The 14,801-nt window shown below is 38.3% G+C and overlaps 1 protein-coding gene across 1 annotated transcript; it reads right to left on the bottom strand.

Moving 5' to 3' along the window:
- Nucleotides 1–2,923: 2,923 nt before the first annotated feature.
- On the bottom strand, nt 2,924–9,125 carry LOC145765186 (uncharacterized). Its single transcript, XM_082576964.1, has 5 exons — nt 8,804–9,125; nt 7,249–7,327; nt 5,112–5,233; nt 4,254–4,331; nt 2,924–4,165 (listed from the first exon to the last, which is right to left on the bottom strand). The coding sequence occupies exons 1-5, from the start codon at nt 8,837–8,839 to the stop codon at nt 4,061–4,063; spliced, it is 420 nt and encodes a 139-aa protein (XP_082433090.1). The 5' UTR covers nt 8,840–9,125; the 3' UTR covers nt 2,924–4,060.
- Nucleotides 9,126–14,801: the final 5,676 nt, after the last annotated feature.

Here is a 14,801-nt window from a genome sequence, read left to right on the forward strand (position 1 = left end):
TCAAAACCCTAAACTTATTCCTAACTCTAGCCCTTACCTTAACCCTTCCTAACTTTAATCCTGACTCTGGCAACACCTCATTGTGTAAAAATAGCCACTTCCATAAACATAATGTTACTTATCAAACATGGTGAAGTTGTTGCCTGGTTGGAAAAGAGCATACATGATAAATATAATAACCATCCTACTTTTCATTAAAAAGTTACAGACTTCCAAACATGGCACAAAATTTGTTTTTGGTGAAGAAAAGAGCTACTTTGAGGCTTGATTACTCCATTATGCTGCAAATTAATTGTATTTTGACAATGCAATCATGTAATATAGCTAAACTAAAAGTGAATCATTTTACCAAAAATAAACTTTATATAACCTTCGGAGAAAAAGATATGGTTAATTGAAAATGGTCCAAAAAACCGAATCCCGAAAAGTTTATGGGGTGTACAAAACTTTAAAGCATCATATTTCCAAAACTATAATAGATACTGAGCTAAAATTTGTAATGCATGGCTAAATCATGCCACATAACATTTTGACCAAGTTTGAGCAAAATCAAAGAGGGTCAAACTGATAAGTCTAGGACGCTTGGCATGGAATGATCCCACATATGCAGTCTTAGAATTGACCTTATTTTTAATTATAAATACAGTGTTTGTAAAGTCATTTTAAGGCAATGTAGATATATATTATGTCCAAATACTGTTGTAAATTTTGCGATAAAAATTAAAAAAAACACTAGAGGACTTAAAATATCCTGCTGTATTTAAAAGTCAAGGCTAAACTTGAAATCAACACCCCCTCCCAGTGGCGGATCCAGGGAGGCGGTCGTCTCCTAAAAACAGAATTATAACTGCCTTAACAGTGTTTTTGCAAGGTTGAATTGATGTAGACTTACCTAACACATTAGGCTATTGCGTTTTCTTAAAATCCCTAGCTAAAAGTACCTGCTGGATCCACCCTTGTCCCCTCAACTAATCCAACCTAACTTAAGGAAAAATTAAATTGATTATAGGAATCTTAATCATTGGACAGAGAAAGATTCTTCAAAAGTTTAATCTAGGCAGATTGGGGCCTTGAACCACTGACCCAGGCCGGGTAACCAAGATTCACTACATGTGGAGTTTTTGTCTCTTGTCAATGAATTATTTCATCCATACCATTGCCGAATGGAGAGCTAGCTATACTTAAATACGTTGCTCAAGCGCACTCCTCGAGAGTCAAACAAGTGCTACCTGTACTTGATCTTACCAATTTATGTGCACAAAGTCAGGCGTTTAGCTAACTGAGGGATAACAAAAATATCCTGCAAGCTTTACTTACAAAGTTTTATAGTCGCACAACTGATGAAAATATGAATAACTTCCTCACACAGATATACAGTAGGCTACCTACATTGCCTACAATTTTACATTGTTGTTTACCACAAAGATTCAATTCAAGGTCAATGAGGCTCGATGTTGGTCAATTTAGAGATGGTAATAATGTTGCCAGACCACTCTCACTGACCAGCACTATTGCAAAATCTATCGATTTTTTTCTTAAATTTTATTTTGTATGCTTCCAAATATTTTGAAAAGAAACCGCGCTCGGCTAAACCAGAAAAACGTTTTACATTTGTTTATAACCTAGTTCTTTGCATAGGCTAAAACTTTTTGAAAATCTTTATTTGTGATATTAAAATTTTCCTGAAATGGTTGGCTTTTCGGCTCCGTAAACTCGGTCGAGCAAAATCTTTCACATTGCTGCCCAAGTTTTTTCCAAACAAATTCTTAATTCCCTCGTTTTCAATTTTATCCAACTTGAAACAAAAAGAATTTGAAATGAACACATAAAAACAACACTGCACATAGTTGTTTTATGTCTCATTACTATTGGCTTATCTAGTAAGTAGGATAGTCCAGTTTTAATCCAGTGATGTCCCCGTTACCGTGGGTGGCCGGATTCACCTCCACGTGCCGCAAGCGCTTTCACACCGACTTTAACTTAAAGACGCTCTTGGTCTAACCGTCCTCTCTTGTCAAGCCCATCTTCCTCCTTAACTTGCCTTTTTCACGTTTTCTTAGGTCTTCCTTGTTTTCTATGACCCTTCATTTGCAACTTTAGCGCTCTTTTCAAAACATTATATTCATCCCTTCTCAAAACATGCCCATACCACCTCACTCCATTCGCAAACTTATCAACATTCTCATTCAACCCATTCTTATCTAATCTATTATAAATCACTGCACTGGAGCCGATCTGCTGTTGATAGTAGACAGAATCTCTGGTAGGGTTCGTGATACTTTTGTGCTTCATCGTGGTAGGCTATAAACCTGTGGGGGTGACCGGGTGAGGATCTATCCTTTTCCTAAAAAGGCCGGCCCAGCTAGCTTAGTTGGCGCAGGGATATCTAGACAAGGGGATATGGAGGCTTTTATTACGTCTGACAACAGAAGGGCTTCTATTTATCTTAAATAATCTCTGTTTATGATAAAATGGCAATTGGCACATATAGTAGCCTAATTTAATAAACTTCGTTATGACAACCTGCATTGCACTATTACAACCAGGTATGGATGTTCAATGAATGCTCATAATCACTTCTTAGGCTAATTCAACTACCCGTATACTTGCTTTAGCCTACACCTAGCCAACTGCAAAGGATTTGTAGAAAAAAACAGCTCACTGGTAAATTTTCAAATGTCTTTTCAAACCAGTACAGTATTTTTTAAATATGTTCTACATAACAATTGCTAACTGTCTTGTGTAGCTGAGTGTATCAGCTGCACTACAAAACTTTCTGCAATTTTAAAAAGAACCACATGTTTAACGCGGTACCAACTACCGCCCTTCTAGTGTCATGAGAATCAGCAATCGCTCTGAGCCTTCGTATCCCCTTCTTTAGATATCCCTGGTTAATGGCGCGTGATTTACTGAACGAAGAAACTTGAAGATCAAGCGGCGCTGGTCCAACTCTCTGGGTGTGCGCTTGAGCAACGCACCTTAAAGACTGCTTTGCATTCAGCGGCATCTAATGAATGGAATAATTTCCCAGCAACAACACTTCAACAATCGGAAGCTTCACTCTGCCAACCTCGGTAACCGACCCTCCTTCAAGAGCCCCTACACCTACAAGCAAGTCATGCGAAACTACCACGAATAACCTATCAAGACTTTGTCAGTCCGAGGATAAAGATTCAAAAACCAAACCAAATAGTAGGCCAAAAAGCAAACAATGGAATAAGTTCTCAACAGTTAGCGAAAAGATTGAAGTAAGTTACTAATACGCTGTAAAAGATGTATCGAAACATAGCTCGAAAAAAAACAAATAAAACTAAAAAACACAGTGAAAAAACAACAATAAGAACATAAACGCAAAAAACACACCTTAAAAGTAAAAAACAGTGTTAGCCTACTTGAAACAGAAATATTTCGTTTTCATGCAAAACTATTTGTCCTGATTTCGTTTCGAATTAAATTTAGTAAAAGATTTCGTTTCCAACAGCTCTAGTAAATCAATCAACTAGTTTGATCAGGAACAAATCATTTACAAACGTAGCCTACGGTACTTAAAATGTAATAAAAGCCTACCATAACAATACGTGCCGTACAAAGATTTTTCTACTTGACAAGCAAAAAAATTACGACACCGTATTTTCAATGTTAAATTACAAAGCAAATAAAAGAATGGGCAAAAAAGTTTCGTATGTTTCATATTAAACCGTAGACTACATTATTCGAATTTATGCATAACCAGTAACCACACATAATAAAAATGGTGTTTCATTTTGCACCATTCATGAAGGCTACAACACGAACTCATTCATGAGTTACTTTAACCAGAACAACCAGTGCCGATGTACAGAGCAATGTTAAACAATCAAAACCTTGATGTGCTTTGGTAAAAATAGTATTTTCGAGCAGTTGTGGGACTGCATATAAATAAATCATGCGTGACTGCATTTGATTGTAGCCTAAACAAGCCACAGGGTCATCAATTTACAATTGGAATAAAATATCACGAGGCTTCCATCACAGGGTAAGTTAAAACAACGTTTTCAAGAACAGCAACACCTGTCAGCTTTCAATCGTGCAGGTCTTTAAACAAGCATCCAACCGCCTGCTTGAAGTTGGACAGCTCGGATTCCAAGCATACCACTCGATCCACGATTTCGTTCAGGTATTGAAGCTGAAATTAATGTTTTGTTAGCTGACTCAATCTCTTAATTCTGCGGTAACAATGTAAAATACCCTTTGCATCACCTTCAATTTCATACCTTTACTTCCATCTGTTTGTTCGTTTCCTGATGCTGCTCGAGAAGGCGTTCCTCCACTTGATGGCACACTTTATCAACCTGAAGACAGCAATTTCTGTGACGTCTATCAGCAAACCAAAAAATAACAAAATATAAATACTATACAACAACGGGGTTTATCTGTAAGAGCCAACCAGAAAAAATTCAATAGGAAGACAGGATACAAGTATGGCACTTTTTGTGGTACACAAGCTAAAATCCACTTCGGTGCTTGAACATTTATTTGGTGGGCAGGAAGACGGCAATCTTCGTGTCCACCTTCTGCCAAAGATACAGCTCTTGAGCAGTGTCTAACAGATGCTCTATTGAGAGTTGTGTCAAAGTTCACAACTAGGTGATGTAGCCACTAGTTTTGAACTCTGACGCTTTTGAACTGCCTCAGACATTTAGCCTCAAACTGAGCAAGCCTCTGATAAGTTATTCCGGCAGTTTTGTATACAGTACTTGTAAAGGCTTTAAACCCCTGACGCAGGCCAGGTCACCGAGATTGACAGAGTGAACTTTCCGCATGTTGAGGTACTGTTGTCTGTGAATTATTTCATTCACTAGGTGTCACTGAATAAAGAACAGTCCTACCTGTAGACATGTTTTACTCAAGCGCACACTCGAGAGCCGAACCAGAGTCGCTTGAAAACGAAGAGTCCACACTCTACTCTACATGCATCGCACAAAGTTGGGTTTTCAAAGTTTTTGGAGATGATGCTGATAATGACACACTGACACAGTATACTAGTATACAAAATACGAGCTATATTTCTGCATTAATTCAAACTTCTGCTTTATTTGCTATTAGTAAAAAGCAATAACATAATCACAAACCATGGCTTGCATTCCTGCTCGAAATTCTTCAAGCAATTGCTTATCAGTTTCTCGCTTTTGTTCCAACTCTTGCATTAGAATCTGGACTTGCTGCAGCACCCTGCTCCTGCTTTCATTTGAACCTAGAACATTTCATAAAATAAGAAAATCAATTTGTCAAATCGATGCAGTACTTCCTCATGAAGTTGTATGTATATTGTTGTGTACCCTCATGTAAAATAATTAAAAGGCATTGCAAGTGAATGATTTAAAACAGAGTATTGAAACATCAGTGAAAAGCTTCAAACAATTTCTTTCACAGTAAACTCATTCAAATGCTCAGTTTGGTTTGTTGCTGCACCCATGCTTTTATCTAAACACTTACAACAAGCAATGACTTTGTTTCATCTGTTAACATTGAATTTTTACATCATTTACTTGACGCCAAGTCATGGTTTAGTAGATGTTGCTGTAAATTCCTTTCAAGCCATCAGCACTTCTCAACTTACTTTATACAAAACTTAGGAAAGGAAACGATTAATTGGCTACGAAATTTTTATTCTTATTGCATGCAAACCCTAAAGATCCCTAAACTCTGGCGGAAAGCATTGATTTGCAGTCCCAAAACCAAACAAACCGGTAACTGACCCAAAGAGCTATCGGCATCGCCCCATCTCCCTATTGTGCGTGCCATTTAAACTACTGGAGCGCGTCTTACACCGACGAATGGAACCCGTTATTGACCCCAAACTCCCACAAGAACAGGCGGGGTTTAGGAGAGGAAGATCAACAGTCGACCAAGTAACCTTGCTGACACAAAACATCGAAGATGGGTTTGAGGCCAACTTGAAGTCGGGAGCGGTCTTCCTCGACCTTACTGTGGCATATGATACTGTTTGGCACAGGGGTCTCACTTACAAACTGCTGCAGATAATCCCAGACACATGGTTAAGTTTATTGTAGAACTCATCTCCAACCGCAGCTTCATCCTTAAAACCAGCGACGGAAAGAAAAGCCAACAGAGACGTTTAAGAAACGGAGTTCCGCAGGGATCTGTTCTCTCCCCAATGTTGTTCAACATCTACATTTATGACCTTCCAAATACTTCCTCTAATAAATACGCATACGCAGATGACCTGGCTATTCTTTATTCTCACCGCAAATGGGAAACAGTGCAGAACACCTTGACTAAGGATATGGACATTCTATCTTCCTATCTGCACCAATGGCGCCTCAAGTTGAGTGAAGCGAAGACGGTGACTTCTGTCTTCCACCTATGTAATAGAGACTCAAACAGGAAAATTAACATCAAAAATAACGGCCGAACACTTCCTTTCGAAGCCACACCCACATACCTTGGAGTTCGACTTGATCGATCCCTTACATACCGCAAACACCTAGAACACTTACGCGGAAAAGTGACAGCTCGTACTGCTCTCATGAAACGTCTTGCTGGTACAAGGTGGGGTGCTAGCTCCTCAGTGCTGAGAACAAGTGGTTTAGCTTTAGTCTATGCCCCTGCTGAATACTGTGCTGCTACTTGGTGCAGAAGTGCCCATACTGACCTTGTCGATGTACCAATCAACAACTGCCTGCAAACTGTCACAGGTTGCCTCCGCCCAACTCTAACTGACTGTTTGCCTGTCCTTGCAAACATTGAGCCAGCTGCACTACGGCACCAACATGCTGTTCTTTCCCTGAGCCGTAAAGCCCTAAACCCTGGCCATCCGCTACACACAACCACGCTGAGATATCCACCAAAGCAGCGGCTCGCGGCGTGGTGTGAACAAAATGGTCAAGCAGCACGTCCCCACTTCGCCAAGTATTCAGATCCCCGTCCGAAAACCAGCTGGGACATGGCCTCTTTAGACTTGCCTCATCAAGGCGTAACCGTTTGCTCACTGGTGTTGGACGCTATGGTGCAGACATGTTGCGCTGGGGCTTGGCGGAGAGTGCTGCTTGTGAGTGTGGCAAAATGCAGACGGCAGCCCACATTATCAAGGATTGCCGGCTATATAGACCACTCCATGGTATGGAAGGCCTAATTTCCATCGATGACGACACCAGGCAGTGGCTAACCAACGGATGCCCTGACATATAGCAACAATACGAGAGAAGAACTTACTTTATAAAAGACAAGAAAAATTAAATAGCTTACAAAGTTCAACAGCATTCTGCATCTCTTGTGTCACATTCGCATCTCCGCTGGGTCCTATATCGCTTTTTTCAACAATAGCCTGCAATGAAACAAATAATATTCAATACGTATATACTGTACAATGTATGTACAAATCTGAAACCGAAAGGTTGCCATGAAGGAAATTTTCTAAAGTATCTTTGCTTATATACACTCAACATATTACTAGAGTTTATATCATTTAGTAATGAATGCATTGCTGTAGTGAGTTAAATTTCAAATACCTGAAGCAACAAACTCAAAGAACGTTGGCAAAGTACAAAAGTAATCACTGCTTGTATTGTATTAGGCTTTATATACCTTAAAAAATATAGAACACAAAAGGTACTGGTACGGTGCTTATAGTATTTAATTTATTGGTAAATCTCTTGTTACAATAAACTGGCATAACTCAGCAACAACACTACATTTAACATTATCAAAAAACAAACAATAAGTGAATGTTTTCAGCTAGTACATATAGTAGTAATACAGCCCTTTTCAAGGCAATAAAAGAAATACATATCTTAAAAGAAATACTGAAGAATCAAACAGTATATATCACAGCAAAAAGATGGTCAAATCTAAACATTTGAGAAACTGCATAACTTGCTTAAACACAAAATGACTCCTGAAAAATTATGCAGCACAATAGGTCAAGTATTTGGGAGGTGAAATCAATTGTTAAGAGAAAAAGAACTCAAGCAGATTACGCAAGATGGACTAGTTTTAAATTTTTGAAAAGTGTATTGTGTATAGCCTATACATTTGCTCCGCACAAATATAGCATTTCCTGTAATTTTTACCTTGCTGAGTTTTTTATGACATCACAAATAAGTTTTTAAACGTGAGACTCTCAAAGTAAAAAGTTTATGAAACTTGTCACTTTTTGAATTTCTTTTGTTGGTTGTAAAATTTAAATTGTCTTGTTGCACTTGCAAGTGTTGATTGTAGGCTTATTTTTACAACCAATAAAATAAAAGTTTTCTTTATTTTTTAGGTTTGGTGGCTGTGCATTTTTCGGTTTCATCGATGCATATTTTAAACCTTTTAGTTTTATCACCTTTTCGTTTTGTTGGTGGCAAATTTGTGGGTTTACTTTATTGTTCTCTCTACATGTTTGTGCCAGCAATGAAAAATAAATTGAAATAGTAAATAGCCTTTTCAAAGTCTATTTATGACAATTTTTGTTTTCTGTAAAAATGCTGGGCTAAACTCAACAGCAATTGCAGATGATCAGAACAGTTTGGGTTATGGATTTATCTGGAGAATAGCTTTCAAAAACAACTATACAGTTGGCTTGCATTGTTGCAAAAAATACATTTTGACACAACACAATTTAAGCTTAATCTATTAAAAGCAAAACCTATAAAATTAAATCATTTTTCATATCAATTTTTTCAAAATCTTCTTGTATTTTGAAACAAATACGGTACTGTACTTCACTTTTTAAATACATTACTTCAAAAACAGAATTACGGCGAAGGCTTTTGCTTATTCACAGTGTTTGCAATGGCAAAAAAACAATTGCACTTACTAAATTTTGGATGTCATTCATTGTAGAGGTTTCCATTTTAGATTGAACTAATTCCAAAGGTACAACAAATAAACAAAGCAGGTGCTTTTTTGAAACTGTGGTTTAAGTCACGTATTGACTGTGCTAGATAAGGTTAAAGGTTAACTACTCTACTGGTCTCTCGTATCTCTACCACAAATCCATTTTTTAGCAATTTGTAATCAATAAAAGATTTACTTTAGGTTCCCTTCCCGTTCGTTAACGTGCTGGTAGGTTTATATCGATTTTTGTAGTTAGTATCTTTTTCGTCCCGGACGCGTTAATGACGAAAAATAAAATGATTGATTGATTGATTGAGGTTTGTTAAGTACTTTGTTACTGCTAAATCTGCTCTACTAACCAAACTAAACAGTGTTGCCAGATCTCCCTAAAATGAATTTCCCAACAGGCCACGGCTGCCTTCTAGTTTTCGTATTTAAGGGGGCAGTTCTACCAGAGCCACTATATACATAGTCTGGAAAGTCATGTTATACAGTGGCTCTGGTTCTACTTAGAAATTTTTTTTTTCAAATTTATTTTATTAATATTTATTGGAAATTTATCGTAGATTCCTAATATGCATTCAGTTTTTACCTATTTTCCCTCATTAGGCTTTAAACGGAAGCCTTTCTGAACGCACCTCAGTTTAAAATGTGAATGAAAATTTGCATTTTTGTGAGAATGTTAGTTGCAACGTGTTTTGCCTTTTCCCATACAAAATCTAATAATGAATAAGTTAAATAGCGCCACCTTTTCAAAAGGCTATTAACATAGACATGGCTATTAAACTCAGTATTTTGTTCATTAGGCTATGTATATTTTAGTTGTTGTGAATGGACATAGAAGAAAAAAAGTCACATTTAAAATCAAAGGCATAAATTTGCCTAATTCTATTTTTCAAATGCGATTTACTCAATATTTTGCCGCCCCGATAGCTCAATATTGGTTAGCTCGTCACTTCTGGAACGAAGAAGCTTCAAGATCAAGCTGTGCTGGTTCGACTCTCGGTGTGTGCGCTTGAGCAACGCACGTTAAGGACTGCTCTCCATTCAGCGGCATCTAATAGATGGAATAATTCTCGGGCAACAAGACTTCAACAACCGGAAACTTCACTCCGTCACTCTCGGTGACCGCGCCTGCGTCCAGGGCCGGATTAAGGGTGTATGGGGCCCTGGGCTGAGCTGAAAGTGGGGGCCCTTATCAAGTGACATTTTTCGCTAAAAATGAATGGTGGAGTGGGGCTACGACACGGGCCCAGTTGCATGTATCTGTGGCACCGAGCCCCAAACAGCGGACCAGTGGCGTAGCCAGAAAAATTTTTGGGGGGAGCCAAATATTTGATGAATTGAAGAGAACAACAAAGTGTTTGATTTAAAGCCATCGCCACTTGATGTGCAGTGGCGTATCCTGGTGGGTTGAAGCAATAAAAGTGGTAGGGGGGTCCGGGGGCATGCTCCCCCGGAAAATTTTTGAAAAATTACACTCAAATAATGGATTATAGTGCTTTCTGAAAACACTTTTAGAGTAATATTTGTATGAAATTTGTTAGCAGATAAACAGCTATTAACTTATTAAAGATAACTCTTACACACGAACGGGCAAACGCTGCGGCTAAAATTAGAGAACGCTAAAAACTCAGCTACACAAAAACTCAATAACTACACAAAAACCCAACAGAGTAAGCCATTCTGAAATTGCTTCCATAAATTAGTTCAAAGAAACGTAAATCGCGTAAATTTTGCGCGATTTACGATTTGCAAAATTTATTGGTGTCTTTCTGTGTGTCTAAAACAAGTCCTTGGGGGTGTTAATAGCCAGATGTCTTGGAAAACGATATAAATTTCTACAAACTTTATTAAATTTTCAACAAAGGGCTCAATTTTGGAATCCAAACTTGGAAAATTTGGGGGGGGGGCATGGCCCCTTTCGCCCTCCCTGGCTACGCCTATGCAGCGTACCACCTTCTTGTTTGCCCTCGGCTTTCAACACGGTGCAGTAGGTGGGACCTGTCAGTGTATAACTCCGTTGCGGAAGAATGTGTCAATCTGTGGTGTATCAACGAACTTTAGAAGACTCGATAGAAGAAGAACTGCATCATATCTAACTGACCCTCTTGTATCAGATAATGTCTTCAAAACAGGCAAACCATCTAGGAATTTTCGATGGACTTGCCAACGATGAGTAGACGAGACGAGCCATGAATAAAGGCTTTGCAACAATTCAAAAAGCTCAGCGGCAGAACGGCATGTTTCTACAGGACATTTAAGCTGGCGATTAAATTAAGTGAATGTGCTGTGCAAGGGACATAATGAGCTACACTACATTTCTCGCGCAGAAGAGCTTGAAGACCGTTATACTTGCCACTCATATTGGCAGCATTATCATAACTTTGACCCGTAATCCGTACCATTTTCGGATATGAAAGTATCAAATAAATCTGTTTTTTGTTAAAAAAAGAAGAAGAAAAATTGAATAACTGGGGTTGGGCAGGGGTGCTGCAGCACCGCAGCACATTTGGGTGAGCCACCCTTGCTTGTTTGAGATACGAATTAAAGCAGTAATCTCCAGCTGTGCAACTAAAAAGATTAGTAGATTTTTTTCTTTGAGGTGGGGGGCCCCAAAAGTGGGGGCCCTAGGCTTCAGCCCAGTCCGCCCCCCCCCCTTAATCCGGCACTGCCTGCGTCAGTGATTCAAAACCTCTACAAGTATGCGAAACTGCCAGGATTAAGCTCTGCAAGAAGCTTTCCCAGTCCGAGGATAAAGATTCAATCAATCATGTTTTTGTGCACTAAAAATGTTTCTTCTAGAAAACTACTTGTCAGAATTGGCTAAAATTTTTAACAGATGCACAGTAGGCCCTTACGGACATAATGATTGAGTTTTGTTTCAATATTCAGAGTACCGTAATAAATATTTTATTACCAAATCCTGAAGTCAAATTTGCTCTCGATACATACCAACTATGAATTTTTTTATACGGTATTTTTAACCTTATCTGTCACTGCTTCTTTTTGGCGGCAAGAGTTACTGGCCGAGACCATCAGGTCTACGTCTCTCTTATTGCTAATTACTCAGTCGGCTTATATCAAATAACACCGGGAAAAAATATGCCGTAGGTCAAAAGCCTTATCTATGACTTCAATCAATTTATTTCGCAAAATATATTCGTGATTGTGTATTTTAGGTAGAAAAGGTGATAAAGACTCGGTTTTAGACCTATTTTCGCCATTTCTTGGTCAAATTTTTCAGTTGACATTTCATTTTGAAAGTCTTCTTGCATTGAACACAGAATTTCATCAATTTTGTTTTTCCGTTTCTGTGCACAACAGTAGGCTATTAGGCCTACATGCACTTTTTGCACTACAAAGCAATTTGGGCAAATAACAAATTAGCCTACCTTCCTAATTATTGTCTGCCAGCAAAGAATGACTCATATTGCGTCAGAGACCGACTCCCTACCCAGACAGTAAAATCGACGCTGAATCAATGTAAAATGACAGATTTTGCTGCTTGGAATTTTAGCACCGTCGCGTTAACACAAAATGAAACCGCACCCTAATAGTAAACTGCAGTGGCGGCTGGTGGCCTCCTGAATTGGGGGGGTTGCAAGGCAGCATATCCAAGAATTGTTGGAGGGCGATATCAGGCGAACCTTGCGGGCGTGTCGCCGAAGGCGACACCCACGGCGGGGGGTCTGGGGGGCCTCCCCCAGAAAATTTTTTACAATTACATTTAATTTGGTGCATTTTGAGAGCATTTTCAAAAGAAATTTGGGAGTGGAATAACAGTCAAAAATGCTGCTGTAGAGCTTGAAAAATACTAATATTTCAAATTTTTATATTCAAAATCAGTGCTAAATACAAATCAAACTATGTTCTATGCACTTCGTCGTTTTCTCAATAGTTCGCTCAGTTTGTTGTCTGCAAATATTTATTGTCGATCGCCGGCATCGGACACGATTGTCCACATACGATCCACACAAAAAAATACACAGAAACAAAAGACAAACAGAAGTACATTCACAGGAATGACGCTGAAGTAAGCAATAAATTTATTAATCAATCGTCCATTTCAGATCATGCGATCCATATCACACAAATTAAACATGCGAAACAAAAATCAATATTCAAAATGAAATATCATACTTAATCTGTTCAAACACCCAACTATAAAAAGAAATTTAAACTTTATCAATCGATGAATGTTGATATCACTGCTGTGCCATAGCAGCCATCAAGGCTAGGTAACGGCATAGCCTACATAGTGGTATTATAATGAAGGAGGTAGTTTGAGTTACGATAGCAGTCATACCTTATCAGGGAATCAACAATAGAGTTTGACGATGATTCACATTACCCAACAAAAAAAAGGCCCTTTTCCGTTGTAATGCATCAAATGTTATATGACATACAATGTTACACAAGACTTGATGTTCACGTAGCCTACGCTATAATGTTTGGGCAAATGGTGAATAATTCTAAATGCATTATTGAATGCAACACGCAAGCGATTAATTCACGTTGGTGATAATTTTCCCATGGTGACATGCATACATTGGGGTACAATATGAACGGAAGAGAACATTTTTAACTTCACTGGAGCTCTTGTAAAATTTTAATTTATTGGTAAAACAGTATAATGATCGTACTTGTCGGTTTATATCCTTGTCATCACACATTGCCGTGTCAAGAAATACACCCAAGTATCTGACGCTATCTACAGATTTGATTTGACTTCCGTTGAGCCGTGAAATTGGATTTAAATTTAACTTTAAGTGATTAGTTAGAAAATACATAGCAAACGACTTTTTGCAGTTAAAAACGATCTCATTACAAAGTACATAATCTTCGCACACACACAGTATATTGCAGTATACATGTAGTATAACCGTAGCTACATCTTTTTTGGAGCACCCTGCATGTATGCACCCACTGCTCCAGAACTAAAAATGCTTGGAAGTTAACATTTTTTATTCTTTCCTACAAAAATTATCTTTTGCCAGCTGAAGCCAGCTAGCAACCCTGCATGTATCACAATACAGAAGGACAAAGACAAAATCTCAATTCTATCACAAGTATAAATGCCCACTGGATGGCAAGTATAATTCAGTTCAATTCAAATTATTTTTCTTTGACAGAATGCAAAAGAAATGATATTGTAAAAAAGAAATACAGTAACAAAACCAACAAAAGGAAAAGGTGGCAAAACCTTAATGGTTTAAGACGTGCATGAAAGGATCTAATATTGCGGTATATGCATCGATAAATATAGTTAAGCACGGCCACCAAACCTGACACTTTAAAACAAGTAGATGAATTAGTTAAGAATCAGTCGCCTCCTCATTCCAGAAACAATTGGAGCGCCAATTCTTAAAGCAATGAGAACACGACTGAACCTAACATTACAAAAACAAACAAATACACACACACATATTGTAATTATAACCATTGATCTCGCTCAAGCCATAGGTGCCACATTTACTCTTTGCTACACATTACTGAGCACCACATATAAAGGACAGCGGACCTTTATTTATAGATGAATTCCATTCGGCGACTTTTTGCCATGGCAAAATGGTCAATTACCCTCTCGTTGAAATCTTTGGTTTCAGTTATTAAGCGATTTTCTATTGACACCATGGCTAATGCAGAAAGTCTTTCAGTACACATGGTGCTGCGGGAAAAGGTTTTAATCCTTTTCAGTGATGAAAAGCAACGTTCTGGTTCTGCTGTTGACATTGGAGTGGTAAGTAGAATTTTAGCTAGCTTTATTACTTCAGAAAAAGTTGATTGCATTCCTTCCAGGTTTAGCAACGAAAGCAGCTGCACAAGTCCACTCACTGAATGCATGTCATTTCTAGAATAGAGAACAGACAGCTCCGGTTTGAGCTTGTCTTTGATTAACATAGGGTATGCTTCACAACATTTTTCTAAAGCTTTTTCTGGAAACTGTCTTGCATATTGTGAAGCATTTTTCAAAT

Source organism: Aplidium turbinatum, chromosome 2, assembly GCF_918807975.1.
Source record: "Aplidium turbinatum chromosome 2, kaAplTurb1.1, whole genome shotgun sequence".
NCBI classification, from domain to species: Eukaryota; Metazoa; Chordata; class Ascidiacea; order Aplousobranchia; family Polyclinidae; genus Aplidium; species Aplidium turbinatum.